Source organism: Haliotis cracherodii, unplaced genomic scaffold, assembly GCF_022045235.1.
Source record: "Haliotis cracherodii isolate W230 unplaced genomic scaffold, xgHalCrac1.p SCAF_13, whole genome shotgun sequence".
In the NCBI taxonomy this organism is placed as follows: domain Eukaryota; kingdom Metazoa; phylum Mollusca; class Gastropoda; order Lepetellida; family Haliotidae; genus Haliotis; species Haliotis cracherodii.
Genome location: NW_027266268.1, coordinates 4,814,427 through 4,841,478, shown reverse-complemented (window position 1 = coordinate 4,841,478; position 27,052 = coordinate 4,814,427). Strand labels below are relative to the sequence as shown.

General features: G+C 43.1%; 3 protein-coding genes across 3 annotated transcripts in view; 1 reads left to right on the top strand and 2 right to left on the bottom strand.

The window, feature by feature from the left end:
* The window catches only part of LOC139459526 (protein O-mannosyl-transferase 1-like), a 40,860-nt gene extending 37,245 nt beyond the window's left edge, over positions 1 to 3,615 (top strand). Inside the window, exon 19 of the mRNA XM_071241052.1 lies at positions 40 to 3,615. Within this exon, the coding sequence (XP_071097153.1) occupies positions 40 to 220 (181 nt within the window). The 3' untranslated portion in view covers positions 221 to 3,615. The remainder of the gene's footprint in view (positions 1 to 39) is intronic.
* A 4,246-nt stretch (positions 3,616 to 7,861) lies between these two features.
* On the bottom strand, positions 7,862 to 9,433 carry LOC139458766 (E3 ubiquitin-protein ligase TRIM56-like). The gene has a single exon (XM_071240180.1). It carries the CDS (start codon positions 9,431 to 9,433, stop codon positions 7,862 to 7,864), a length of 1,572 nt encoding a protein of 523 aa, XP_071096281.1.
* A 6,685-nt stretch (positions 9,434 to 16,118) lies between these two features.
* Positions 16,119 to 23,907, bottom strand: LOC139458765 (uncharacterized). The gene is made up of 5 exons (XM_071240179.1): positions 23,786 to 23,907; positions 22,611 to 22,756; positions 20,192 to 20,359; positions 16,679 to 16,764; positions 16,119 to 16,201 (listed from the first exon to the last, which is right to left on the bottom strand). Exons 1-5 carry the CDS (start codon positions 23,905 to 23,907, stop codon positions 16,148 to 16,150), a joined length of 576 nt encoding a protein of 191 aa, XP_071096280.1. The 3' UTR covers positions 16,119 to 16,147.
* Between the last annotated feature and the right edge of the window lie 3,145 nt (positions 23,908 to 27,052).

Genomic DNA, 27,052 nt, shown 5'->3' with positions numbered 1-27,052 from the left:
CATTAAACCCATTTAACACCGCACTCTTTTTTATTTCAGAAACAGAATAATATCATCTGTAGTCACATACACGGCGGTGGCACTATTTACATGTGCAGTGTATTCTTTCTATCTGCTTACACCATTTACATACGGGAACCAGCCGCTCTCTGAGGAGGAAATACAACACTTGACGTGGCAGGAGTCGTGGGATTTCCTCGTCCATGCTAGGAAGGCGTGACAAGACAGGTTGAGAAACATCCAGTTTGAGATGGATTTAACTCATACTTATGATAATACTTGGTGATATATTCAGTAAGCAGGGTTGCAGATATACTTCGGTGGGTCATGTTGTACAAAGGGATCTTAGCACTAAGGTGATCACAACTAACATAGACTTGCGTTCTTAGTATAGAAACTTTATGGTATTCAAAAGTAATTGGGAGAAATCTAAAGCTGTTCATGATCCATCTTGTTTCTGTTAGACCGCCTCACATCACTCGTAGTCCAAAATCTTACCCTAGAACAGAGCCCTGCTCCACAAAGCCATCTTAGTGCTAAGATAAGATGATCATAACTCCCATACTTTAACATAGGCTTACGTTAGTCTTAGCCCTAAGATCGCTTTGTGCAAGTGGGACCAGGACCCTGTTCCACAAAGCAATCTTAGTGCTAAGATGATCTATACTCCCATACTTTAACATACACTTATGACAGTTGAAGCGCTAAGATCACCTTGTGGAAAGGGGCCACTTGCAAAAACAATCTTAGTGCTAAGACGGTCGTATACCGAAGTATGGAAGGTATGATGGTCTTAACACTAAGATCACTGGGTGCAATTTGGCCCAGATTCACTCTCACTTAATCGAGAAAAAACGGTACTGTATTTAGGTGCTTGATAATAACCAACCTTCCATGAACATGGAAGAAATGGATGTCAAGAATAGGCCAATGATGACAATTCTGTTAAGGCTCTGTGAAATTGAAAATCATAAAATTTAGAATCTTTAATTATAGTTATTCATTTCATTTATGAGCTTTACATTTTGTAAAGAGAAAATATCTAAATATTTACTTAATTAGAAAACAGTAAAATTACATATATATATATATATATAATACATGTCTTCAGAATCTTAGCTTGGGGGGGGGAAATCTGACAAACAAATAGTAGTTTTTTTGTGGCCTTATTCATTGTACTTAGTTAACAAAATACAGCTGAAATGACTAATTGTCTACTGTCCGTCCATATTTAGTAGGTTTTGTAATATCTTTAAGTGTTGTGCATAAAACATTCATTATTGAATGTCCTTTGCTTTCAAAACTCTTATATTTTAGACATTTTATATTCCTTGATGTCACACGTGGAGTTATCTAGGCCTTTTTGGCTTAGCTCTATGGCAAATGCCAGAAGAAAGTCCCAAATTGAAATACCAATAAATGGACCATTAAAGAGAAAAAGTCTCCAAAACTTAAGGAGACACTTGGACTTAAGGGATGATAGGGTAGCCTTATGGCTCAAGTGTTCACTCGTCTTTCTGAAGACCAGGGTTTGATTCCCAAAATCAGTGAAGTCCATTTCTGGTGTCCCCTGCCTTGATATTGCTGGAATATTGCTGGAATATTGCTGAGACCATACTCACAGTTTGCACTATTGCATTGATGGCAATGATATACTTACCCCCAATGTGATAAAATAAGGACATTGTTGAAAATCCTGTATAATTCCTCGTCATATTTCTGGATGAAATCAGAAGGTTGTAAGTTTATTTTTGTGAAAGTGGTTTTGACAATTCCAGACAATCCATCTGATCTGTGTAGAAGGAACATTCCTCGGTGTGTGTGTTGTGGCATACATCCTCACTGTCCGTCATGACAATAGTCAGTCTAGAACTAGTCTCAGCAATAATCGGATCATGAATATTTTGGGGATACTTTTATGAAATTGTGTCCTCAGTCTTCACTAAAAAATATCCCCAAAAGTATTTTCACAATCCCTAGGATTTTTTGTTCAGTATAAAAGTACTTTAAAGGCTTAATTGCCTTTAAAGGTGAGGGAATTTGCCCTATTGGCAAACATAAATTTGTAAAAAATGTTTTTAAAATAGAATAAAATGTTAGAAAAAAGCTTATCTGTTTATCTGTATTTTTATGAGTTCTTTTTGTTGAGGAAATTGACCTCAAATCAGTTCTGACATTTTTTATTTTAAATTGTTTCTTGCTGTTCCATAAAAATCATAAAAATTCCTATCAAAACTTTTGAGAAACCTGTGTTGATCCTTTTGGATGAAATTGTTTTGTTTCATGTCTTATACCAATAAAGCCTTCACAATTGAGAAAGGGAGAAGTCAAACAAACTGCCAAACAGTATAGTAATGCATTATAGTGTATATTATATTTTATATAGTTTTATAGGAGAATAATTGTTTATTTTAGCTTGTGTTCTTTATTGTGGCAGGTGAATCAAGCATCTGCCAAGTGATGTTAGTTGCCATGACGATCATGTTAAGATGTAGATGTTTTGTGTTTTTTTGTGACGGTGGTGAGGAGGCTCACTGATACATCGCTACTTTGTGTTTTTACCTAAAATGGATAGAAATATCACTAAACCGCCCGCATGTTATCAAAAATGAGCGGGCCACTGTAACTTGATAATGCCCTCATATTGCTTGACGACGGGCCATTATCACACCCGTTGTTAGGTGACGTCATAGGATAAGGATATGTGACGTCACGTTCAATAGTGACATCATCTGGTTTGTTCTAAGATGTTTCCATATATGTAAAAGTGGGTCAGTGGCATTCATGTTGATTGCAGTAAATGTTTCTTTTTATCTGATAACAAATTCCATCCATTTAGCTATAATAACGGTAACGCTATTTTTCAGGCCATTATCATTTGCAGAAGCCCTCGATCTTTTCAACTGCCCTCCTTCGTCGGGCGGTTAATGGAAGACCTCAGGCTTCTGCAAATGATAATGCCCTGAAAAATAGCGTTACCTTTATTTTAAAACATTGTAAATATAAAAAATAAGGAATTAAAACTGTATTATGAGAGCCTATGGTGAACATAATGCAAATTTGTTATTCTAAATATATAGAGGACATTATACGAGTGTTCATGTCATACTAAGTTAACAACAGGTGTGTCTTAATTCTGGTATTTCCCGAGTGAGAGCAATGGAAATACCAGAATTTAGGCACGAGTGTCGTAAACATAGTATGACATAAACTTGATTATATAATGTTCTATTTATTTCTGAAGAAGATGTCCAGATGTACAGAGACAATAAGATTCGAAAGACGTCAACAATGCCGTCAGGGTGAAGGAAACAATACACTGTTGTCTCGTGACGTGATATGACCCTAGAGCACATGATTTGAAAATATGTGTACGATTGTAATTGTTGGATGTTTTTCAGAGAGTCGTGTGAAGTTTTTGGAGTTTATGAAAACTGTTTTGAAATAAGAGCTATTTTACAAATAATAAATATTTTGCAATCAGTACAGAGATGGATATCCTTGAAGATGTGTAATGTCGTATGGTCCATGTGATGTGGAAATCATTGTGTGTTTTTCATGTAAATGCAATATGTATGATGTATTTATTGTGCAATGAATCTCAATAAATGTAAATGATGGGTGGTTGGTTTATCATTGAGAATGTCTGTAGAGGAGAGGGAATAGTGCTTCAACATTGTAGAGGAGAGGGAATAGTGCTTCAACACTGTAGAGGAGAGGGCATAGTGCTTCAACATTGTAGAGGAGAGGGAATAGTGCTTCAACATTGTAGAGGAGAGGGAATAGTGCTTCAACATTGTAGAGGAGAGGGAATAGTGCTTCAACACTGTAGAGGAGAGGGAATATTGCTTCAACAATGTCTATAGAGGAGAGGGAACAGTGCTTCAACACTGTAGAGGAGAGGGAATAGTGCTTCAACAATGTCTATAGAGGAGAGGGAAAAGTGCTTCAACACTGTAGAGGAGAGGGAATATCGCTTCAACACTGTAGAGGAGAGGGAATAGTGCTTCAACACTGTAGAGGAGAGGGAATAGATTTGTTTTTTCAATGCCCCACTCAGCAATGTTCCAGCTATATGACAGCGGTCTGGAAATAATCGGGTCTGGACCAGACAGCCCAGTGATTGACATCATGAGCATCGATCCATGCAATTGGGATATGACATGCACCAACAAAGTCCGGTAGCCTGACAACCTTGTCCCGTTAGTGCCCTTTTACGACAAGCATAGTTGCCTTTCACGGCGAGCATGGGTTACTGAAGACCTATTCTACCCTGGCCTCAGCGATATCTGGAGAGTGACTACTGAATAGTGCCTCAGCCGTGTCTGTGAGTGAATAGAGCATCAGCATTATGTGTTTGAATATGTTTACCATGGTTACCATGGTAAAGAAATTTGGCTTCAAATATTTAGGTCAGGACTTAATTGTATGGCTTGCTCAGTGTGGTGCTCAGCATCTTCCTGAGGCAAGGGAGTTAACTGACTTTAAAAGTCCAGTTTCCACTCTTGCCGAACTAAACTGGAAGTCCTGGGCTCGATCATAACGCCACCAGTGGTTATTAGGAGTCATGTCCCTTCTATGCCTCTCCTAATGACCAATTAGATTCCAGCTCTCGTATCACTTGCATTTGTATCAAACAAAATGGCAGCGCCCTGTCAAGACGATCTGATCGAAAATCAAGTTCTATATTGTGATAAAACGGGTCATACATCGTGAAATGCATCAAATTGTGTGAGTACCTTGATTAAAATCATGAAAAGATTGGGAAAATATCTGTTGACAACGAGTTGGCGGTGTACATGCTTTGCAAATCCTGCAATCGACCAAAATCGACACGACAGTTTCCTAACTGGACTCTTGCTCGGGAAATACAAGAATTCTGACACTCATTTTGAAAAATCAGTATGACACACATGCTAGTAAAATAATCTCTTTTTTTCCTCTTGAATGCATACACCTGTTATGCAGTGCAGTCTATATCGAATCAAGCGACGGCCTTGTCTCGGCAAGAGGGAATCCAACTCGTTCTCCGACCAATGAGCGCTCAGGTTACAGCAGCAATGTGTCTCCAGCAAAGGGTCACATCTTCTCTACACCTTGCTTCAGTATCAGGCAAGGGGTGGTGGGGTAGCCTAGTGGTTAAAGTGTTCGCTTGTCATACAAAGACCAGGTTTGATTCCCCACATGGTTACAATGTGTGAAGCACATGTCAGGTGTCTCCGATGTGATACAGCTGGAATATTGCTAATAGTGGCGTAAACAATACTCACTCGCTCACTTACTCAAAATCAGGCAACTGTTGAGTTTGTATTAGATTTGTTGGGTTCATTTGACTTCAGTGAGTTGCACACAGCAACATTTCATAATTTGTCACTGTTTGACAGCATATCTGTTGTATGGAGGAGCGAAGTGCATACAAACCTTTCTGAGTGAGTGAGTGAGTTTGGTTTAGCGCTGGTTTTAACAAATTTTCCAGTTATATCACAGCCTGTCAGCTTATTTTGGGAGGAAAGCCCGGAGAGAAGCAGGTCTCAGACCTGACTTCGGTGACACCCATGAGCATGGGGTATGGTGTTGACAAACCTAGAAACGTAATCGGGGCGAAACGGGATTCGAACCCACAATCACAGGTTTCTAGCGTAACCAAGGGACGTAACTCTTGACAGCGAATTGCGACGATTGGGCCCCCGCGCCCCCCCCCCCCCCCCCCCCCCCCCCCCTCCCCCCCCAAACATTAATGAGGCGGTCATGGTTAAATCACTTTTAGTTCAACATAGCCCACAATATAAGTTGTAGCATTATCACTCGGGGTATATATGTTTTATGCGTCCTGCATAATATTTTATACACAGGCCTTCCGATCTATCGGAATGAAAAAAAAGAAAATCGGGATAAATTACAGACACAAGGTCGCATTATTTGATTAGAAAGTCGTAAAAATGTGAACGCATTGTAATATTATAAAACTATCCGCAGCGGAGTACACGCACAACAGCTAGTCGAACAGCTATACACCTGAAAGAAAAACGTCGTTTTCATATCCGTTAAAAAATGAGGCGTGTGGTGTAAAACCTAATGAGGGACGCATATAACCACTTATCATGTCTCAAAGTGAGATTGACCAATCAGAGAGCAGAACTACTGACCCCACATGAGCCCGTACACCGTCAGTAAAAATCCAAGATGGTTGATACTGACCTAATATCAATCTCATTAAACAAAGATCTGAGGACATCCCATTACGGGTCACGTCAGAACGACCTTTCATCCGACCAATCAAAGCGTCGCTTACCAGATCATGAAAGTGACAGTCGGAATGTGTTTTCTAGCCATGCAACCTCGAAAACGTTAACACGGGGTATTCCGAACGACAATTACGGCCCGTACGACTAATTCCGTCAAAATTGTCTCTCGCTTCCGTGGGATAAACATTTGAACGGAGGAGGCGTTGCACAGTACGTGGGAAGCACTGCCATACAATCTCAACCATATATTAGACATTCCGGAATGTTCGTTTGTTCAGTTTTCAAAATTCTAATCGAGAACTGTGTCAACACATGTTTCAAGCGTAGTCTGAAATGAAGTCGCCAGGTTGAAACGAGTGCCGTAAAGCTCGAGGAAGCTGCTTTCTAAATGGCTGATGTCGACTTCTTGTTGGTCATTTCAGTGGTCGGTCAAAATTCGCGAAAGGTTCTGACGTGACCCGTAATGGGATGACCTCAGATCTTTGTTTAGCGGCAGCGAGATTGACCTAATATGAAACCGTAGTCGGTAGTAACAGCCATCTTGGATTTTCCAACACCCACCTCACATATTTCACATGGAAATTCTGGTACCGAAATACGTTATTTAACACTGTTTTGTGTTTTGCTATCATTAATTTTGATGTGCAATTTATCGTTCGTGACTTTATTGATAAAGATTATAGTTAAAATTTTCAACAAGGTTTGGCCTCTAAGGTTTGAAGAGTAGTCTCCCTTTGACCCTTAACGTCAACGTACGGTTGTAAGTTTCAAGTTTTCATTTTGACATGACGCGTGCGATATGGATACCAGAGAATGTAAACTTTTCGGCATAATAAATTCGTTATGGCGTCTTTAGTTGCCGTATACGGTGTCATATTAGGTTAGCAGAAAAACCTATTATGACACAGTATACGGCAACTAAAGACACCATAATTAATAACATACCCCGAGTGATACTGCTACAACGAATGCATCTTACCGACATGTTTCAAACTGCCGTCGTAAAATAATTTTCACAAATTGAACATTAATAGAAAACAGCTGAGGCTAACTTGTGCTATGTCACGTGACTTTCCCTCCCAGGCAGGATACATAGTATTAATCAAGATCACATGAACCAATCAGATCTCTACATTCTGATACGGAAGTTTGATAAATGTCTTTCTCCAGCCCACGTGCAGCTACTGATCTCTTATCCGCCAGGGACCGATGGTTGAAGATTTAAAACCATGATGGTGACCCATTTATGACCCTTTAAGTAATGATGATGATGATGATGATGATGATAATGATAATAATATCAGGCTTTGATGAACATGAAACATGTTTATTTTGGTATCAAATGTGGGAGGCATTCGATTGCCTGACATCAGAGCAAAGGAACATCATGAAATCACACCTTTAATATGTTTATTTAAACGGACAAAAACAACTATTGTTTTGTGGATAGATTAATATCAGTTTAAACAAGCACAGTTTTCATTCATACACACACCCTCCACGACCCAACACCCCTACTAGTATGTTTAATCATTCAGTACATGACCCAATTATTACTTCATGATTATAGCATAAATATAAAACAATGTCATCTCATCAATTTTCTTAATAGTTCCTCACCAATAACCACTGAAATGATCCCATAGGAACAGTGTACAGAAGATGTAGATGAATAGTAGATGAAACGTGTAATCATAGACTGTAGCATCCCTCTGCCTGGGTCCACGGCAGACATAGCTAGTATCCCCAGGACCGTGCTCCCTCACAGCCTCAGGTGCAGCAGTTGAACCATCTCCAGACCCCCGCCCATCTCTACCTGCCCTGCAGGACCCACCAGCATCTGCTGAGCTGTCTGGGACCAGGTCATTGTCCACAGGTGCGTTGAGGATGTTTCCATCACGGGTACCCGCCTCCTCCGCACCAGGAGGACCTGCAACACGAGCATCTCTCAACTCCTGGTCAACGCCAGACTCTTGAGACTCAAAGTCGTCTGGAGTGTACTGAGATGATGCGTCATGGGTGTTCATTGCAGGCTGTGTGAAGTCAGTTTGTGTTTGAACTTCTCGGACTGATTTTTCCACTTCTGGCTTGAAAATACCCAGCGAGAAGTCCCCTTGGAATTTCTTGTTGACAACGGTGTCCTGGATGCGAGTGTTGGAGTCCAGCTCCTTGACGTCAACCTGGTTCTCCACCAGACTCAGCTGATCAAGCCTCTTCCTTAACATATCCCCGATCTCCAGGACTTCCACAGGCTTACCATTTGACAGCACCCGGCGGCAGAATTCTATAGAGGATTTCTCCTGTTTTATTTGCTTGTCCAGGTTCTCATTAACTTTGGTTAATGTGGCAAGTCGAGATTCGATGAGTGTTTTGGAAGTTTGTTTAGTCTGTGTAATCTCTCTTTCTGCCGCTTGCAGCACAGCCTTTCCGGTATCTATTATTGTTCTGATAACTTCACGGCTTTGTTTCTCGGCCTCGTCATGCAAGTGTTCAACGTGTGTTTTTGTTTCTTCAATCTGAGTCACTTTAGACTGGACTTGACAGAACATTGTTTCAAGAAGCTCCTTCTTGCTGGTATACGCTTGTGGAATCGTGGAGTAGGTGTGGTCCTTGTGATCCACAAGGAGGCAAGACAAACAGGCCACCTTCTCACACGTCTCGCAGTAATACTCCAACTCCTTTTGATGGGCCACACAGGGGAAGGTCTGGGCCTCCCGGAGATGCTGATCGTAGTCCCCTGATGCAAACTCCCCCAGTGGAAGGACCTTATGGTGGACGGTAGTAGTAGACAGTTGGTGTCCTTTACTGCAGGTGTCACACAGGCCGTCTCCACAGGTCGTGCATTTACTCACTGCTGTCTTGTTTACACGTCTTTGCCTGCACACAGTGCACATCAACATCTGTCTCTTGGTGTTATAAATCTCCATCAAACTGTTGATGAAGAAGCTGCACCTCAGGTCCTCCACTCCTGCCTTGAACAGTCTCACCTCCTCCCTGCATTCCGGACACCTGATAATACGGACCTTTTTGTGTTTGAATTCCACCATTTTCATGAGACAGGCCTTGCAGTAGGTGTGGAGACAGGGCAGTGTCCTGGCTTCCGTGAGAACCTCCAGGCAGATGTGGCAGGACAGGACCTCCTCTCGTATAGACACCGCCATGTTGTGATTCTCTATCGCCTTCGACATGCTCTCATACAAGATGGCCTGATCTGCAATGGAAAATAACCCATAATAAGTCGATGCTTGAGTGAGTGAGTGAGAAATAAGTGGAAAATATATGACGAAAATGGGACAATTTTCAATAAATGTTTTTTTTTAGCATTGGAACCCCGTATTTTATTTTGTATTGACACACCATGACAACGCATAGTGGAGTGACAGACAGCAAACACATTGGTATGTGGTAGTGACCTAAGGGTTTGCGACATTGCAATAATGCTGTCTGAGTTTGAATCCTCATTCACTTTGTCATACATGGTCGTTGACCTGTGACATGTTTGCTTTGTTGGTACCTGTTCGATAGTCTGCTAATCACAGACTGGTTAAACTTTGAAAGTATTAGCCACTGCAGGCCGACTTTCCTGCATGTCAATAGCCCGTAGACGACCCGCGCATTTCAGACGCCGCATCGCCAGTTCATAGACAAAACAATGAATGAAATCAAGAAATCGCAACTGTATGATAAGCAGAATCATTAAGATTTACAGAAATAAAGGTCCACAGAGATTAATCAACCTTCACTGAAAGTGTCAAAATCAGGAATGACACTCTACGCACGTGAGGCACGTGCAAACTATAGGATGCATGTGTGTTGGTGTTGTTTGTCGCCCACACCTATTTTTATTCTATTTTTTTGTATTCACATTCAGATTTACTGGATTATTTTGGGATTTTTTTAGGGTGCAGGGGGTTTTGGGACCACATTACTGTTCCCAATATTTACCATATTGTAGAGTTATTAAATTTTATTTATTATAATTTTGGAATACAACTATTCATTTTCTGTCTCACGTCATGGACGTGTAACAGTTATAAAGGGAGATTAATGGAGAATACCGGATACTTTCCGACATATTGGACCGCCTCCGTGGTCTAGTGGTAGAGCATCCGCCCGGAGAGCGGAAGGTCCGGGATTCGATCCCCGGCCGCGTCATACCAAAAGTCGTTAAAAGATGGTACTTGTTGTTACCCTGTCCCGCGCTCGGCATTTAGTGGTTAAAACAAGGACTGGTCGGCTCTGAGTCAGTATACTGTGTCTGAGTGGAGTATTCATGTTAAACTTCGGCATGGTATCTTAGTGGGCTAGCACTATAAATCGGCATCAGTCCGGACTAGTACAAGCAGCCACACAAACACGTGCATGCACGTGGCTATATAAGTGCAGTAATCTTGGACGCGACGTTAAACCCAATTTCACCTCCGACATATTGGTAAGGAATGTGCACGACTTCCGAACTTTACAGTAACGGTTTCTAACTGTAAAATAACAACTTTATAGTGTGTTCATTTTACTTTTATTTTATTTGCCTCCCACACAACGACTTGCAACAATTATTGCAAGTATATGTCATTTTCACTTTCCAAATACTAACGTGAGTAGGTTCCGGTATTTGTAATGGGGTCCCGTGTACTGCAGTTTACTCCAATAACGCTATGCAGTAACACAGATGAAGTTTAAATTACATTAGAAGTAAACAAATATACAAAACAAATATGGCCGATTGGTAACGCGTGACTGCGCTGGTCTTCAATTTGAAAACCCTGGACGACCCAGGTGAACCTGTGTTGACCAAGGTATGGCCCAAGTTAACCTTGATTGATCAATGTTAGCTCACGTCAACTGATTTACGTCAGTCATCGGTTGACCTAAGTTGCCCACACCTACCGAACCCCTGGGTTGCGGTACTCTAGTGAGCATCGGTCATCGGTAAAGAAAGTTGTGTTATTTATTGATCCAGTCATGAACAAATATTTTAATGAATACATTTAACTAGGTATTAGTTATATATGTGTATTCTGATGTTCGTCAGGGAATTCAGCTTTCGATTGTTGACACAAATACTTGCAATAATGCAACTTTGATGATGTTTTTGCATCTCTGTTTGATGTTCTAGGCATTATGTTAAACATTCTTTTTGTTTTATATGCATTAAATTTGAAAAAAGTACAATGGAAGCTATGTCAAGCAATGAAACATTTGTTAACCTCTCCTAGTCATGTGTTATAGCAATACACATGTTGTGTTTCTCCTTCTCTTGGCAGCCATTTTGTTTTTTATCTAAGGTTGCAGTTTCTGCGTTTTATTTCGGATAGTTACCCAAACCCTGTTTGCCAAAACAGGCTCCGACGTTCATATGGTTTGGCCCTCACTCTAAAAGACAATTATTAAATAACCGAACGCAGGTATTGTCAAATCGGCTAATGTCCAGTCGTTTCTAACTGTCTACTACTCACATATTATGTCGAGTGATGTTAAACTTTCTGCACCAGCACCGTCCCTGTTTTACTGATGACGGCATTTGACACTTTGGCCCGACTTGAAAAGCTTATCATGACGAGATCTGGCTATTGCGATCGATCCATGGTGGCGGTCGCCGCTCGCTGTGTGTACGACTATGCAGTCAGCGTGTTATGTTATGTTATGTTGTCATGACAGCTGTCAGCTGAGACGACAATGTTATGACGTCATTCAATGGATGACGTCAAGACATTGTACCGTCAGAGTCGGTCGGTCTAAGCTGTTTCCTGGCTCCCAATGCGCGTCGTAAAGTTGCGTTATGAGAGACGGGGCCGAGCTAATCTGTCGGTTCTGTTCACTCTCCTACCCAGAGTTCCATGCGGCCAGCTTTGTAGGAGTGTGGGCCCTGTTACTCTGTTTGCTAAGATGATCCCATACTTTTACATAGGCCAACGATAGCCCTAGCGCTAACATGGCTTTGTGGAACGGGACCAAGCATTTCAATTTTTGTTTTGTTTGTTGTTTGTTGATTTGAGTCGCACCCATCAATATTCCAGCGACGGTCTGTAAACTGCTTTCTGGATATTGCACAGCTTCCCTTTCTAAGTATCTTTATTTGGGAAATTCAAGAAATGGAACTTTGAGTTTAAAAACAAAATGTATTCGACTTCAAGTACATTTCACTGTTGTCACTGGAGCCATTGGTATGTCGTATTCTAGTCATTCTAGTCATTCGAGTATTCCGCGCATTGATATGTCCACTGTAAAATTAATAGTTCCCACGACTACTTACATTGCGGGGATGATTGGAATGACAGAGATGTACGTCTTCCAGGACACATTCTCTGTTCACGATGACCGAAAAAAACACCCCGTGCCAAACAAAATTCCCAGAACAAAACATTCATGAACTAATGTAAGGGTTTCATTAACATATCTGTGAAATTTGGTTTAGCGCCGCGTTCAAGATTATTGCACTATATAGTGACTTGCATATACGTGTACCAGTCGGGACTATTGCCGAATGTATAGTGCTAGCCCAATGAAGTACCATGCCGCACATTAAGATGTTTGTTGTTTTACGCCGCACTCGGCAATATTCCAGCTACATGACGGTGGTCTGTAAATAATCGAGTCTGGACCAGACAATCCAGTGATTGACATAATGAGTATCGATTTGCGCAGTTGGGATACGATGACATGTATCCACCAAGTCAACGAGTCTGACCACCCGATCCCGTTAGTCTCACTTTAACGTGACACTTGGACACGGTATACTGACTCCGAGCCGACCAGTCCTTGTTTTAGCCCCTTATGCCGAGCGCAGACAGGGTAAAACAAGTACAACGTTTTGACGTCTTTTGATATGACGCGACCGGGGATCTAACGTCCGATCTTCCGCTCTTCGGACAGACGATCTACCACAAGACCATGCACGGAAGCGGTCTCATTAAGATGTAATTAAATCAGTGTATTGTTGTTGTAGTGACAGAAGTATTAATGAGGCGAACAGAAGCGGTCTCGTTTACATGTAATTAAATCAGTAAATACATAAATTTAAAAACTATTAGTTTGTTGATTTGCATTATATATATTCAGGCAGGCTGTGATATGAATTGGAGAAAAAAGTACTTCTTTTTATAATTCAAGTTGTATTTGGTCGCAAAACACACACATACCTAGGAAGATTTCGAAAATCAGAACTTATCATGGCAAAGCATTTCGACAGGATCATGTGAGGCGTTCCCTTTAGATGCTTAGCCACCGCCCTTACTGCGTCCCGTTCCATCCTGTAGACGAAAACGGAGATCACGTGACGTGGCTTGACATCCTCCCCAGGTATCTCCTAATGCGATGGACCCTTTGGCAGTGCGTATTGTCGCTGTCCAACTTCAGTTCTTTCTTGATGAAATCCTCTAGTACTAAGTCTAGTTGATCTTGTGATCTCTGGCGCTCTAAATGACTTGCAGCTTCTAGAATTAGGGGGTGAATGGGGGAGGGGTGTGTGGGGGTCAGGACAAAGTATCCCTAGTGTACATAATATCCAGATTAAAAGCCGTCCACGTCTCAAGGGTTAAGATAAAGAAACAGTATCTCCTGCGCCGTTGGAGTAGGTGAATGGGTTGTACATTGGCCAAAGTCGCCCTGAATGCGTACAGAATGTGATGTCTGGTTTCGGATCCGAGGTTCGCCCCGATTACGATTCTTGGACTGTCAGCGCCAAACCTGTGTGTTCCTATGTTTGTTGTTTAACGCCGCACTCAGCAACATTCGAGCCATATGACGGCGGTCTGTAAATAATCTAGTCTAGAAAAGACAATGGAGTGATTGACATCATGAGCATCGATCTACGCAAGAGAGAGAAAGAGAGAGGCTGCTTGATAGTTAAAATGGCAAAAGATTTAATTGATTTAACACTGTTTTTTAGCCGTGCGTGAATCCCATTCTTGCAAAACGGCCGGAATTGTGCTAAAGGCGGTGCAAAACCCTTCTCGCCCTCAATGTAACGGTTGCATTCACACATTTAATTAAACCCCAGATTCTATTTTCTTGTCTGATTCCCGAATAAAAGGTCACCATGACCATGCATATCAGTGTTTAGTTTAGATGTAGAAGGCACTGCCGGACCAACACGGCAAATTACGGACTAATCCAGGATAGAATAGCAACCCATGCTTGCCGTACAAGGCAACTATGCTGGTCGTAAGAGGCGACAAACGGGATCGGGTGGTCAGGCTCGCTGACTTGGTTGATGCATGTCGTCGATCTCAGTTGCCTGAGATTGTCTGGTCCAGACTCGATTATTTACAGACCGCCATATAACTGGAATACTGTTAAAAATGGCGTTAAACCCAACTCACACACTAGAGTTTTTATGTTATGTTATGCTTTATGCGTGTTTCACGTCCAACCACGTGGGCGACTCCCTGAAGCGACCTTGACCTTTCTATTTTTTATTTGTGTTTTTTTTACGGTAATCGCACGGTTAACGCAATTATTATAACGCATGTTACATGGAACACGGAGCTAAGGATAGCGAGTGAGTCTAGTTTTACGCCGCTTTTAGCAATATTCCAGCAATATCACGGCGGGGGACACCAGAAATGGGCTTCACACATTTGTACCCATGTCGGGAATCGAACCCGGGTCTTCGGCGTGTCGAGCGAACGCTTTAACCACTAGGCTACCAGACCGCCCCTCTAAGGATAGAGAAGGAAGTTAAAAGTCAAGATATTTTGTGTTTACACACAGGTTGATTTAAATGATACCGCTTTTGGGATGATGACAAGAAGATCTCCCGAGTGAAGGGTAAGTTATTGAGTGATGCTTTACGCCGCTTTTGGCAAAATCATGGCGTGGGTAGCGTTGCGTCATGGGAGATGGGTCTGACATTTTGTACCTAAGTAAGTAATCGAACCAGAATCTTCAACGAGACGAACCAGGCGACGCTTTATCCACTATGCTTGCCCACCACCCTTCACTTGTTCAAGTTTATTGGGACCGCCTCCGTGGTCTAGTGGTAGAGCGTCCGCCCGGAGAGCGGAAGGCCCGGGGTTCGATCCCCGGCCGCGTCATACCAAAAGACGCTAAAAGATGGTACTTGTTGTTACCCTCTGGCGCTCGGCACTAAGGGGCTAAAACAAGGCCGCGTCGGCTCGGAGTATACTGTGTCTGAGTGGGGTATTCATGTTAAACTTCGGCATGGTATCTCAGTGTGCTAGCACTATAAATCGGCATCAGTCCGAACTAGTACAAGCAGCCACACACAAACACACACACACGTGCATGCACGTCGCTATATAAGTGCAATAATCTTGGACGCGACGTTAAACCTAATTTCACCTCACCTCAAGTTTATTGGACATAACTTTTATTGTGTACGGTCATCTACTTGATATGTGGTGATTAAAGTGACCATTTCGAAAACAATAACATAGTGGAGATCAAACTTTCTGAAAGGTTCAGGTGCATCACTGTGTTGCAAGTAGTTTTCACCTTTAAAAAATAAGATGAAACGCGAAGGTAGGTATTTTGTGTTTTATGATTGTTGAGTTCAGAAGAGTGAACGAGATCGGTTTAAGGCCGCTTTTGAACATTATTCTATCATATCACGGCGTGCGAGCTCGATCAGAGGGAGGAAGTCTAAAGTGATGCAGGGTTGAAGCCACGAACATGGACATTGTGTTTATCAGCCCCAAATTAGGGACAATCTGGGACTCCCGTCATAGGTTCCTGGTACGCATAGGAACGCACCTTTGTAAAGCGAATGGCGGCGACTTTGATGACTGAGCCATATACATGTATGCGTATGTACATCAAGGCAATAGGACAAGTCCAAGCAACAGATGAGTATGTATCACTTTATTAACAAAGCATTACATTTAGCGTCCTTGCGGTCACGTGACCGTCGACCCCTTTGTTGCAATGACGAACATTGCGGATTAGGATGTGTGAGGGGGTTTCCTGTACTTGTAGGCGATGTTGGAATACTTCAGCTGTGGAAACAGAAACAGTGGGCTTTCCAGTAATTCTCGTTTTCGTTTGCTAATTGTATATAACACTTACAGAGAGATATGTAAGGTCGTACTTTTTCTTAAGTTTATTGAAGCATGACTATGTCCAGGGCTAAAAGTTAGATGGGAAATAGTAGCCATGTATTGCGCCGCTTTACTACCCGACATCTACTGATCGCTAACACATAGCTAGGATTCAAGCCTTCATCACGTTCTACTGAAGTCTGGTGCTGATTTTGTACCGACAGCTACAAGCTCTTTTCAGAATGCAAACTTCATAGAATCATGGACATGTTATACCTCATTTGTTACCAAACCATTTACCTTAGAACCTGATGAAAACGTCAGGCCTAGTTACGCATTAGGTATCATCGGATGCGGGAAAGTAAATGCGGAGCAGTACAAAATACAATGTCGCAGCAAAGGTAAAATATTGCTGGACAACGCATCATGAAATACCTCCGTGGTGTAGACCTTGTTTTCCAAATCCTCCAGGCTGGCCATGAATCCCTGGAAGGCTTCACATACAGATACTTGGCCATCACCTGCAGGCAAACAAATACACTTTATTGCGTGCTGACGTCTCATCAATCTTGCATTTACACATTCCTTATCTGCTTGCTGGATGTTTGTGTCGAGCTGGAGGAGCTGGCGGTGTTATGTGTGTTTCTGCTTGCTGGATGTTTGTGTCGAGCTGGAGGAGCTGGCGGTGTTATGTGTGTTTCTGGCTGCTGGATGTTTGTGTCGAGCTGGAGGAGCTGGCGGTGCTATGTGTGTTTCTGCTTGCTGGATGTGTGTGTCGAGCTGGAGGAGCTGGCAGTGTTATGTGTGTTTCTGCTTGCTGGATGTGTGTGTCGAGCTGGAGGAGCTGGCAGTGTTATGTGTGTTTCTGCTTGCTGGATGTGTGTGTCGAGCTGGAGGAGCTGGCAGTGTTATGTGTGTTTCTGCTTGCTGGATGTTTGTGTCGAGCTGGAGGAGCTGGCGGTGTTATGTGTGTTTCTGCTTGCTGGATGTTTGTGTCGAGCTGGAGGAGCTGGCGGTGTTATGTGTGTTTCTGCTTGCTGGATGTTTGTGTCGAGCTGGAGGAGCTGACGGTGTTATGTGTGTTTCTGCTTGCTGGATGTGTGTGTCGAGCTGGAGGAGCTGGCGGTGTTATGTGTGTTTCTGCTTGCTGGATGTGTGTGTCGAGCTGGAGGAGCTGACGGTGTTATGTGTGTTTCTGCTTGCTGGATGTTTGTGTCGAGCTGGAGGAGCTGGCGGTGCTATGTGTGTTTCTGCTTGCTGGATGTGTGTGTCGAGCTGGAGGAGCTGACGGTGCTATGTGTGTTTCTGCTAGCTGGATGTTTGTGTCGAGCTTGAGGAGTTGGCGGTGTTATGTGTGTTTCTGCTTGCTGGATGTTTGTGTCGAGCTGGAGGAGCTGGTGGTGCTATGTGTGTTTCTGCTTGCTGGATGTTTGTGTCGAGCTGGAGGAGCTGGCGGTGTTATGTGTGTTTCTGCTTGCTGGATGTGTGTGTCGAGCTGGAGGAGCTGGAGGTGTTATGTGTGTTTCTGCTTGCTGGATGTGTGTGTCGAGCTGGAGGAGCTGGCGGTGTTATGTGTGTTTCTGCTTGCAGGATGTTTGTGTCGAGCTGGAGGAGCTGGCGGTGTTATGTGTGTTTCTGCTTGCTGGATGTGTGTGTCGAGCTTGAGGAGTTGGCGGTGTTATGTGTGTTTCTGCTTGCTGGATGTTTGTGTCGAGCTGGAGGAGCTGGCGGTGTTATGTGTGTTTCTGCTTGCTGGATGTGTGTGTCGAGCTGGAGGAGCTGGCGGTGCTATGTGTGTTTCTGCTTGCAGGATGTGTGTGTCGAGCTGGAGGAGCTGGCGGTGTTATGTGTGTTTCTGCTTGCTGGATGTGTGTGTCGAGCTGGAGGAGCTGGCGGTGTTATGTGTGTTTCTGCTTGCTGGATGTTTGTGTCGAGCTTGAGGAACTGGCAGTGTTATGTGTGTTTCTGCTTGCTGGATGTTTGTGTCGAGCTGGAGGAGCTGGTGGTGTTATGTGTGTTTCTGCTTGCTGGATGTTTGTGTCGAGCTTGAGGAGCTGGCGGTGTTATGTGTGTTTCTGCTTGCTGGATGTTTGTGTCGAGCTGGAGGAGCTGGTGGTGTTATGTGTGTTTCTGCTTGCTGGATGTGTGTGTCAGGCTGGAGGAGCTGACTGTGTTATGTGTGTTTCTGGCTGGATGTGTGTGTCGAGCTGGAGGAGCTGGCGGTGTTATGTGTGTTTCTGCTTGCTGGATGTTTGTGTCGAGCTGGAGGAGCTGGTGGTGTTATGTGTGTTTCTGCTTGCTGGATGTTTGTGTCGAGCTGGAGGAGCTGGTGGTGTTATGTGTGTTTCTGCTTGCTGGATGTTTGTGTCGAGCTGGAGGAGCTGGCGGTGTTATGTGTGTTTCTGGCTGGATGTGTGTGTCGAGCTGGAGGAGCTGGCGGTGTTATGTGTGTTTCTGCTTGCTGGATGTTTGTGTCGAGCTGGAGGAGCTGGTGGTGTTATGTGTGTTTCTGCTTGCTGGATGTTTGTGTCGAGCTGGAGGAGCTGGTGGTGTTATGTGTGTTTCTGCTTGCTGGATGTTTGTGTCGAGCTGGAGGAGCTGGCGGTGTTATGTGTGTTTCTGCTTGCTGGATGTTTGTGTCGAGCTGGAGGAGCTGGCGGTGCTATGTGTGTTTCTGCTTGCTGGATGTTTGTGTCGAGCTGGAGGAGCTGGCGGTGTTATGTGTGTTTCTGCTTGCTGGATGTTTGTGTCGAGCTGGAGGAGCTGGCGGTGTTATGTGTGTTTCTGCTTGCTGGATGTTTGTGTCGAGCTGGAGGAGCTGGCGGTGTTATGTGTGTTTCTGCTTGCTGGATGTTTGTGTCGAGCTGGAGGAGCTGGCGGTGTTATGTGTGTTTCTGCTTGCTGGATGTTTGTGTCGAGCTGGAGGAGCTGGCGGTGCTATGTGTGTTTCTGGCTGCTGGATGTGTGTGTCGAGCTGGAGGAGCTGGCGGTGTTATGTGTGTTTCTGTTTGCTGGATGTTTGTGTCGAGCTGGAGGAGCTGGCGGTGTTATGTGTGTTTCTGCTTGCTGGATGTGTGTGTCGAGCTGGAGGAGCTGGCGGTGTTATGTGTGTTTCTGCTTGCTGGATGTTTGTGTCGAGCTGGAGGAGCTGGCGGTGTTATGTGTGTTTCTGCTTGCTGGATGTTTGTGTCGAGCTGGAGGAGCTGGTGGTGTTATGTGTGTTTCTGCTTGCTGGATGTGTGTGTCGAGCTGGAGGAGCTGGTGGTGCTATGTGTGTTTCTGCTTGCTGGATGTGTGTGTCGAGCTGGGGGAGCTGGCGGTGTTATGTGTGTTTCTGCTTGCTGGATGTGTGTGTCGAGCTGGAGGAGCTGGCAGTGTTATGTGTGTTTCTGCCAGCTGGATGTGTGTGTCGAGCTGGAGGAGCTGGCAGTGTTATGTGTGTTTCTGGCTGGATGTTTGTGTCGAGCTGGAGGAGCTGGCGGTGCTATGTGTGTTTCTGCTTGCTGGATGTTTGTGTCGAGCTGGAGGAGCTGGCAGTGTAATGTGTGTTTCTGGCTGGGTGTTCCGTCAAATGGCGAAAACTGAAGGCCACAAACAAACGCCAGTATAACCAACTAATATGAATTATATATTTTATGTATTCCATTTTAAAGAAAATTCAAAGAGCAAATAAATACGTTTTGTTGTTTCGTTATGTTCGAAGTTCAAAACACTGTTGATGCTTTTGGATGAAATCCATCAGCAGAGGTAAGCTAAGAATCTGGGATTCGAACCAATAATCATGTAATTCTTGCATGCCAACGAGATGCAAGTCTATTCAGTGAACTTCGTTGCATCAGGCGACTGAATCATCCGTGCCCCTTAAACAATGTGACTGTAAAATGTAGAGAGTGGATGTCTATGGGAAACTTTGGTACATCAATATTTGCCAAGTTATCGTGAACCCACCATCCTTATCCAACAATTTGAAGGCAGCCGCGTCCTGGTCCGCTACGGTTATCATGAGGTCATTGTTGGAGTCCTGAAGGTCGAAGAGGCGGGCTGCAACACCTGTGCTGATGTCATATCGCTTCTTCGCAATCATCACGAAGGTGCAACGATCGACTCCAGCGGTAACTGCACACGACAAAAAAACATACGAAATGTAGGTGTTACAATCGACGAAAGCATTAGCTGCACAGGAGAACAACATACGAAATGTAGGTGTTACAGTCGACCAAAGCATTAGCTGCTCAGGAGAATAACATACGAAATGTAGGTGTTACAATCGACGAAAGCATTAGCTGCTCAGGAGAACAACATACGAAATGTAGGTGTTACAATCGATAAAAGCATAAGCTGCTCAGGAGAACAACCTACAAAACGTAGGTGTTACAGTCGATAAAAGCATAAGCTGCTCAGGAGAACAACATAGGAAATGTAGGTGTTACGATCGATAAAAGCATTAGCTGCTCAGGAGAACAACATAGGAAATGTAGGTGTTACAGTCGACGAAAGCAATATCTGCTCAGGAGAACAACATAGGAAATGTAGGTGTGACGATCGATCAAAGTGTTAACCACGAGCGTTAACTACGAGGTGTGGGTGTAACGATAAACCAAAGCCTCAGCTGCTCAAGACAAGAACGTAAGAAATGCAGGTGCAACGATCGACCAAACCGGTAACTGTAAACGACAAGAACTACGAAATGTAGGTGCAACGATCGACCTCAGCGTTAACTGCCAAAGACAAGAACATACGATATCGTCAGAGTTGGACACATGTTCTACAAAAGTTATCAGTACATTGTCGCAGACACATCACCGGCACAAGAAAAATATAAATAGACAAAAGAAATACATATCCATATATTAATTGTATCGTTATACATAAATATTCGTCTATGATTGTATTTGTATTGTAAAAGGTCATCTGGTTTCAGCTGCCATAATTCGCAGAGCAGAGTTGTGCCCCTTTGCTGTGCAAGGATGCGTCGCTCGTGGGCATATGCTTCATATTTTCCACAAATAAATTCGACCTACCCTTTGTTTATAATTCGTTGTTCTGATTTACTGCCACGTTTTATGTGGGCCAGCGTATTTGTCAATCCCTGACGACGTTCTAATAATTGCTACAATACAATTACCTAAACATGTTCCTTTATTATTTTCATTACAAATCCGCCGAACACACATTTTGCAATTGACACATTAAACAAATGTGAACAGGTTTCAATGTTAACAATGTCTCTAATCAACCGATATACGAACGGAGGTAAATCAATTATAGACAGGAGACGCGTGAAGATCCGGGGTAAAATAGGTCTTCAACAACCCATGCTTGCCGTAAAAGGCGACTATTGTTGTCGTAAGAGGCGACTAACGGGATCGGGTGATCAGGCTCGCTGACTTGGTTGATGCATGTCATCATATCCCAATTGCGTGGATCGATGCTCATGATATTAATCACTAGGTTGTCTGGTCCAGACACGGTTATTTAGATACCGCCTCATATAGCTGGAATATTGCTGAGTGCGGCGTTAAACGACAAACCAAACCAAACCAAATCCAGACAGGACGTTATTAAAGATATGGGGCAATTTAATATTTATTGAGAACACCGCGTTATTTTAAAAAAAGACCGTCGACAAACCGAATGAGGCGCTCATAAAATCAGTACGACGAGGCCTCCTGTAAGACTGATTGTATACCTCATGTATAAAATGTATTCATATCGTTCATATTCATTCACCAATAAAATGCTCATAATGTGGACAAAAAGGTATCGTCAATATCAGGATTTCATACAGAGCAAACCATGATCTGTGGTTATTCCGAGTGTGACATTATTCGGTTTATGTTCCATGACATCGATATTTGGATATATTATGGTATATGAAACAGAAAGATTTTGATGAAGTGCTTGATCGGTACTTGATACACATTCATGCACCGCAGATTAATGTCTCATCCTTGTGCACCTCATTGTAGAATATTAGGTGAGTAATTTGGTTTTAACTTCATTTCATATGACGGCGTGTAACATTTATGTCACGCAGGCTGTAGATGCCCATCCCACACATTAATACACAAACGGATGTATTGCTGTCTCATCATCAGAGTGAATGCGGAATGTAAAAGAACGATCGGCTGATCCTTGCACAGCAAAGGGGACTAACTCTGCACTGTGAGTTATGGCAGGTGAGCCCACAAGATCTTTGCTATTTGGGGATTGGAAATATTACGTATAACGCTTCTTGAGTAGCTCCAGAGACTGCAATGTGTTCCCACTATACCGTCGGGTAAGATGTCAAGCCAATGTAGCAAAAGTAGTGATCACGCAAGGTCGTAATGTGATTCTGAATAACCTGTTTTGAACAAATACTTACGGTTAAGGTCACTGTCGAAGGTAGCTGCAACAGTTGGGTCCCTCGTTTCGGCGGAAGTGACGTAGCCATCTTTGTTGGTGTCGAAAGCTTTGATGTCAGCCAGAAGTTGACGCGTGTCAACATCAGTCATGGGTTTGCTGGAGAGCCTGCGAGAAAACAAAATTATGGAGTCAGGCGTCACATTAGATTATGTTTATTAACTCACACATTAAACCACCGGACCTAAAATAAACAAAATCCCACATATACAAGAAAAATGACTTGATGTAACCAAGATTTAGTCTTGAGGCGGAAACGGTTTTTCTCTGCTAAAATATTTTCACTCTGACAAAATTCTTTTTTAACTGATTTGTTTTCTATGGATATAATGGGTACTGCAACTCTGACAGCATGGGGACCCTAGGTACCAGAATGTTCCCAGTAGCTCATGGTTGTCAGAGGCGACTGAAAGCACGATTCCCACTACATCATAGGCATGCGTTCCTAAATTACTATCACGTGTGACGAGACAAGGTGTTCGCGAAACGATGATCATATCCTACCCACCAGTGGCACCGTAACAAATACATGAAAAGGCAAGTAAATTGTTCATTTGAACAAAATAAGAGAAGATAAGTTCTGATTACCTTAAGAGGAACGCCCAAAGTGACGCAGGCCGGAGGCTATAACTATTTTGCTGTATTCCACGAGCACAAAGATCGTGTTGACAAACCAAAGACCAAAATCTGATCAGCACCAGCGTATCCTGGTACGGGTATGTAAACCAAACCTTTCCCCATCCGGTAGTATTTCTTTGGATAACCACCCGAGGCGGTAAAATAAAATTTCGCTTTTATTAAAATAGCATGACGTTATAAATGTACAATTATATCAACGCAAGACCAGTGCACGAGTGGCTCAGTTGTCTAAGAGTGGCAGATGTGTGTCTCATATTTTGTGCCGGTACCGTATTATCGTGGGTTCGAATCCCACATTCCTTCTAACTATCACCCATGGTTTGGCAGCACCATACCAGTGCTCGCGGGTTTCTCAAGAGTGGTAAGCGTCTAACACGTGCATCACTTCATTCTTTTCTCCCACAGCAGCCTGACACACAAGGCGTTCTGGTACTAACACGCTGTAGTTATTATAAATGTACGACTATGGAAATTGAAACTCTAATCTGTCGTTCCCACCTGCCCTTGGTTTGGATTTGGAAGTCGCCGCATTCTGTCATCTTGTTGTCGCTGAACCAGCTTTCCATGGCAGATACAGAACCCACGACTAGGGCCAGACACAACAACGCTCTGTACATCATCTGTGTTGGGTTTACAAAAGCTTAGTTTTTTACTCCAAAGGCATATTGTTATTTAGCAGCACAACAAAACAATGAAGAATACCCAAAACATATATTCACACTAATTCTGCAAGACGTTAAAACGTTATTTATTATACATACATTACGTTGGTGATATTGATAAATTATTTTAACGAATGATAATGAGTGATATACACACTAACATAAGAACACAATTTTCCCGAACATTTTCACAAAAAGGTCTTAAAACATTCTTGAATAGCACAGTTTAACTGAACAGAATTAAAGTCAACCACGTGACAACAGACATCAACAGCAAAACAATGGACATTCTATATAACTCACACTGATTAGGATTTCTATGTTAGTAATACTTAACAAAGCTTTAAAACGAAGTGGATGCCCAGTTCATTTCGAGCTCACCTTCATTGTCGACCCTTCTAGCGAGCAACTGCAGAGCCAGGCTTGGTGGGTTTGTTTCTTGGAGCAGAGCCCTGCTTTGCTTGTTAGTCAGCAAACTCAACCTATCAATCAAAGTGGGGCTCTAGACGGGACGCTTATCCGTACGTATTTGCAATATTTAGTGCTGGGATTATTTGCCGTGTTGGCCCGGCAGTGCCTTCTTCATCTAAACTAAACACTGATATTCGTTTAGTGTACCGTCGGTCGTGGTGACCTTTTGTTTGGGAATCAGACAAGAAAATAAGAATCTGGGGTTTAGTTGAATGTGTGCATGCAACCGTTACATTGAGGGTGAGAAGGGTTTTGCACCGCCTTTAGCACAGTTCCGGCCATTTTGCAAGAATGGCATTCACGGACGGCTAAAAAACAGTGTTAAATCATATAAATCTTTTGCCATTTTTACTATCAAGCATCCTCCCTCTCACATTTACTTAACCTTTTACTGACATTAACTTCATATAAGCGACAAAACACGTTCCACTCTCTCTCTCTCTCTCTCTCTCTCCCTCTCTCTCTCCTCTCTCTTTCTCTCATGCGTAGATCGTTGCTCATGATGTCAATCACTGGATTGTCTTTTCTAGACTCGATTATTTACAGACCGCCGTCATATAGCTGTATTATTGCTGAATGCGGCGTAAAACAACAAACATAGGAACACACAGGTTTGACGCTGGCAGTCCAAGAATCGTAATCGGGGCGAACCTCGGATCCGAACCCAGACATCACATTCTGTACGCATTCAGGGCGACTTTGGCCAATGTACAACCCATTCACCTACTCCAACGGCGCAGGAAATAGAGTCACTTTAACTACATGGTTGTCTTCATGGATGCTGTGTTATTTGTATGAGCGCACTTGAGCCCAGGGTGAATATGTGAGACTACATTGGTGTTATCTGTAGAAATAGGTGATTTTTATGACTGCGCTCGGTGAATGGTTGAGTGTTTTACACAGTGTGTATTTCTGACTTCATGCTTCATGTTATTAGTAAGATTGGGCAATAGGGCAATTGTGAAACACGCATTCCTGTCCCACCTGATCCAAATAGTGTTCACAGAACACATATAGTGATGCCTGACTGTGAGTACTTCTACAGTGATTCTTATTTTCCATACATGGTAATGCATGATGCACCCTATAGAGATCACCAACTGCAACAATCTGCATCGTCATTGTACATCACGACATACACTCATGTCCCGCCAAGGAAACAAACATGCGACCACGTTTCATATTTACTTACAGTACCTTACGTATATAAATATTTACGTTGATAGAAACACAGGTTCAGTACAACGTTGCTTTGTACGTCTTGCAGTTTGATACGTAAGGGGGATTGCCCAAAGTGTAAAAGTCCAGGTAAAAAGCTGTCAACGTTTCAAGAGTTGAGATCATATGACGAGATAGTGTTTTGGCGCTGACAGTCCAAGAATCGTAATCGGGACGAACCTCAGGTCGAAACCCAGACATCACATTCTGTAGGCATTCAGGGCGACTTTGGCTAGTGTACAAACCATTCACCTACTCCAACGGCGCAGGCGATACTGTTTCTTTATCTTAACCCTTGAGACGTGAACAGTTTTTAATCTGGATATTTTGTACACTGTGGATAGTGTGCCATGACCCTCCCCCTTCCCCCTTAATTCTACAAACTGCAAGTCATTTAGAGCGCAGAAAACTGAACCTGTGTTTCTATCAACGTAAATATTTATATACTTAAGGTATGTGAGTAAATATGAAAAATGATGATCCCAGGAGGGCATGTGTGTATGTCGTGATGCACAGTGACGGTGCAGATTGGTGCAGCTTGTGATCTCTATTAGTGCATCATGCATTACCATGTATGGAAAATATGAATCACTGTAGAAGTACTCACAGTCAGGCATCACTAGGTGTGGCAAACTTTTAAACGTACTTTTTGGATAAGGTAGGGATAGCCATGAGTGTTTCGGAATTGCCTAACTGTTTGTAGACTGCCATGCACTCTTAGAAATTATATCAAATATGAAGCATGAAGTCAGAAATACACACTGTAAGCACTCAACCATTCGCTGAGTGCAGTCACAAACAACACATATTAAATAGATAGTACCAATGCAGTCTCACATATTTACAACGGTCATATAGACACAAATGCACTCAAACAAATCCATGCAGACAACCCTGTAGTTAAAGTGGCAGCTACACATTCATACAGACACCCAAGCAGTCATACAGACACCCATGCAGTCATACAGGAAACCATGCAGTCTTACAGGAAACTTTGCAGTAAGACAGGACACGATATAGTCATACAGACACTCATGCAGTAAAACAGACAAGTACGCAGTCATACGGAGATCCACGCAGTCATACGGAGATCCATGCAGTCATACAGGAAACCATGCAGTCTTACAGTCACACAGGAAATCATGCAGTCGTACAAGAAATCATGTAGTCGTACAGGAAACCTTGCAGTCGTAAAGACAACCACGCAGTCGTACAGACAACCTGACACTCGTACAGGAAACCACGCAGTCCTACAGACAACCTGACACTCGTACAGGAAACCACGCAGTCGTACAGACAACCACGCAGTCGTACAGACAACCTGACACTCGTACAGGAAACCACGCAGTCCTACAGACAACCTGACACTCGTACAGGAAACCACGCAGTCGTACAGACAACCACGCAGTCCTAC